The sequence below is a fragment of the Montipora capricornis genome, chromosome 4, assembly GCF_036669925.1.
Source record: "Montipora capricornis isolate CH-2021 chromosome 4, ASM3666992v2, whole genome shotgun sequence".
In the NCBI taxonomy this organism is placed as follows: Eukaryota; Metazoa; Cnidaria; class Anthozoa; order Scleractinia; family Acroporidae; genus Montipora; species Montipora capricornis.
Window position 1 is genome coordinate 47368137 of NC_090886.1, and position 2500 is coordinate 47370636.

Genomic DNA, 2500 nt, shown 5'->3' on the forward strand with positions numbered 1-2500 from the left:
AATTATGTACAAAAAGTTCTGTCTTGCTGTTCATTCCTGCATTAAAAGTTCAGGAAGTTAATTATATTTTGGAATTGTGGAATGAGAGTGTTGTTGCATGTTCACTGAAAAAAGTGATGCTTATAGTGATATCAGTTTCTTTAGATTCTGATTGATTCTGTTGTACAATCATTCTAAAGGAAAGAAGAGGGGAGGGGAGAGGTGTGTAGTGGAGAGGAGGGGAGACATCCCAAATTGGTCGCTATGGGTATTACACTTTTTCTGGCATAACAAGGGTAGGTGAACAAAAAAGATTTTGTAGAAGATTTCAAACCAGTCTCATGCTTTACTGTGTACGATGTCTTAATATTCACCCTCAAACCAAATATTAAGCGTTCTTGTAAAACAAGGAGAGTGTATATTCGTTTCATTTACAAAGCGTTCCTTTAACCTTTAAGACTACGTTCTCTTGCAGTTTTTTTCAGATGAAAGAGTTGTGTCTTACAACAGAATTATAAAGAGTTAGATTGAAGTTTCTCTTCGCTTCTTTAGCCTCTGGTTCGATTTCATCATTATCGGTCGACTTATCTTCATTACCAGTGTTGCCGCTTTGTGGTCTTTGTTCTTCGTTTGTATTGTTTTCTCGACCAAAGAATGATAACATTCTTCTCTGCTTCGGCATAATAATCACGCAAACCGAGTGCAACCGAGATCAAACGATACTTACTGTACCTTTCGCAAGGCAATCGGAATGAAGCACATGCTTTTAAATAAATGGACCCCCTATGAGGATCGTTCTACTAGTTCCGCGCACCACGCACCGGTGGCTCAGTTGGTTGAGCATCAAGCTGTCATGCGGGAAGTTGTGATTTCGACTCCGGCCGGACCGACAGTCGGGGTCTTAAGATAACTGAGGATAAAGTGCGGCCTTTGTAATAACATCCGCAAATAGTTAGACTTTCAAGCTCGGATAAGGACTTTAAACCGTAGGCCCCTTCTCACAACCCTTCAATGTTCATAAAAATCTGTGGGACGTTAAAGATCCCGGCTATAATCCAGTTGATGATGCTAGCTGGTAATTTACACTGGTTACGCAACTTTCTAACGAGTATACTATGATCTATTAAATCAAACGCTTTACGGTAGTCCAATAACAATGTTCTTACGGTGGCTCCGTTTCCGTCCGTACCTAAGGACCAGCTGTGCAGCATGCTGATTAGCGCCATTGTAGTTGAAGAATTTGGAATGGCTCTGTACTGGTTGTCATCAAGGACGCTCATGACCGCGGGTTTCACGCAACCATCCACAACGAACTCCTCCGCCACTTTAGAAGTACAGGGGGTCAGGGATATCGGTCTCAATTCCCTTTTGATGTCGACCGCTGGTTTCTTTTTAGGAAGGAGGGTCACGTCAGCCATTTTCCAGATGGTAGGAAGACGCTGTTTGGCGTAGGAGGCGTTCAGGATTTCCGTGATGGGATAGGCCACCATATCACAGTATTCTTTCAGCAATCAGTTGGGTGTTCTGTCCGGTCCACATGCCTTCCTTGGATTGAGGACTTCCAGTGCTTTTTGCACGCGCTGCTCTTTTAACCTTAAGATCTCGGGCGAGTCGGACTGGAGAGGAATCCGCTCAAGAGGAGCTGTTAGTTTATACTCCCCGAGCGGTTTGAGGAGAGCGGAATTGATGGCATTGGCTTGCTCTTTGAAAGGCAGTTCTGATAATCCTTCGATGTTAATCTGGCTAGCCAAATCGCTTGTCTCTTTATAATAAGAGATTTCAAACTCTCGTTCATCCAAGGGACGTCGGCCGTGCATATCTTGACTGGCTTGGTAGGCATGATGGTATCAAGGCCTGAATGTATGACGTCCAGGAAGACTTGCCATTTCTCTTCACAGCTCACCAGAGGAGTGAACAACAAGGACCAGTTTACCTGCGTTAGATATCTACCCAACGCCGCCTTGTTGCTTGTTCGCAAGTCACGCCTCATGTTAACCTTTTTGCTGTTCATGTTGCGCTTTCCGTCCATAGGAGTTGACACGACAACGTTGTGATCGGACAGCCCGAACGGTGGGTATGCTTGTGGGGGGCTATAATACTCATGCATGTTGGCGAGTATTAGGTACAGCGTAGCTTTCTTTTTTGTCGGCACTTTGACTATTTGCTTCAGTCGAAAGTGGTTTAGCAAACCATCGATGTTTAGACGGTTAAAATCCCCGGTTACCAAGAGGCCACAGTTAGGATAACGTGCTTCCGTTAAGGCGAAGGACCGGAATAAATGATCGCGAATTAACGATCCGTCAGCCTTTGGGGGATGGTATATTACACCCGCGATAATACAGGAGAACCCGCGCGGAAGACGATTCGGTCTTAGAGCCACTGGGATTCATGATCTTTACAGCAATTTAGATCTTTTAACTGCTTGTATCTGCAATTTCCTTCCTGGATATAAGCACACACACACCCCCATAATCAATTACTTTTCTGTCCTTTCGCACCACAGCGAACCCGGGAATTTGTA

General features: G+C 44.4%; 2 protein-coding genes and 1 pseudogene across 2 annotated transcripts in view; 1 reads left to right on the plus strand and 2 right to left on the minus strand.

Annotated features, from left to right (window-relative positions):
* Nucleotides 1–61, plus strand: part of LOC138044817 (bis(5'-nucleosyl)-tetraphosphatase PrpE [asymmetrical]-like) — a 1238-nt gene extending 1177 nt beyond the window's left edge. The window contains exon 1 of the mRNA XM_068891231.1: nucleotides 1–61. This exon is cut by the window's left edge and continues 1177 nt beyond it. The gene's annotated coding sequence lies outside the window, so the exon portion shown is untranslated.
* A 916-nt stretch (nucleotides 62–977) lies between these two features.
* On the minus strand, nucleotides 978–1469 carry LOC138046775 (uncharacterized). The gene has a single exon (XM_068893359.1). The coding sequence runs from the start codon at nucleotides 1467–1469 to the stop codon at nucleotides 978–980; it is 492 nt and encodes a 163-aa protein (XP_068749460.1).
* The window catches only part of LOC138044818 (uncharacterized), a 1213-nt pseudogene continuing 94 nt past the window's right edge, over nucleotides 1382–2500 (minus strand).

Coding starts and splice junctions, on each gene's coding strand:
- LOC138046775 (XM_068893359.1), bottom strand. CDS start 1,469: ATGGTGGCCTATCCCATCACGGAAATCCTGAACGCCTCCTACGCCAAA.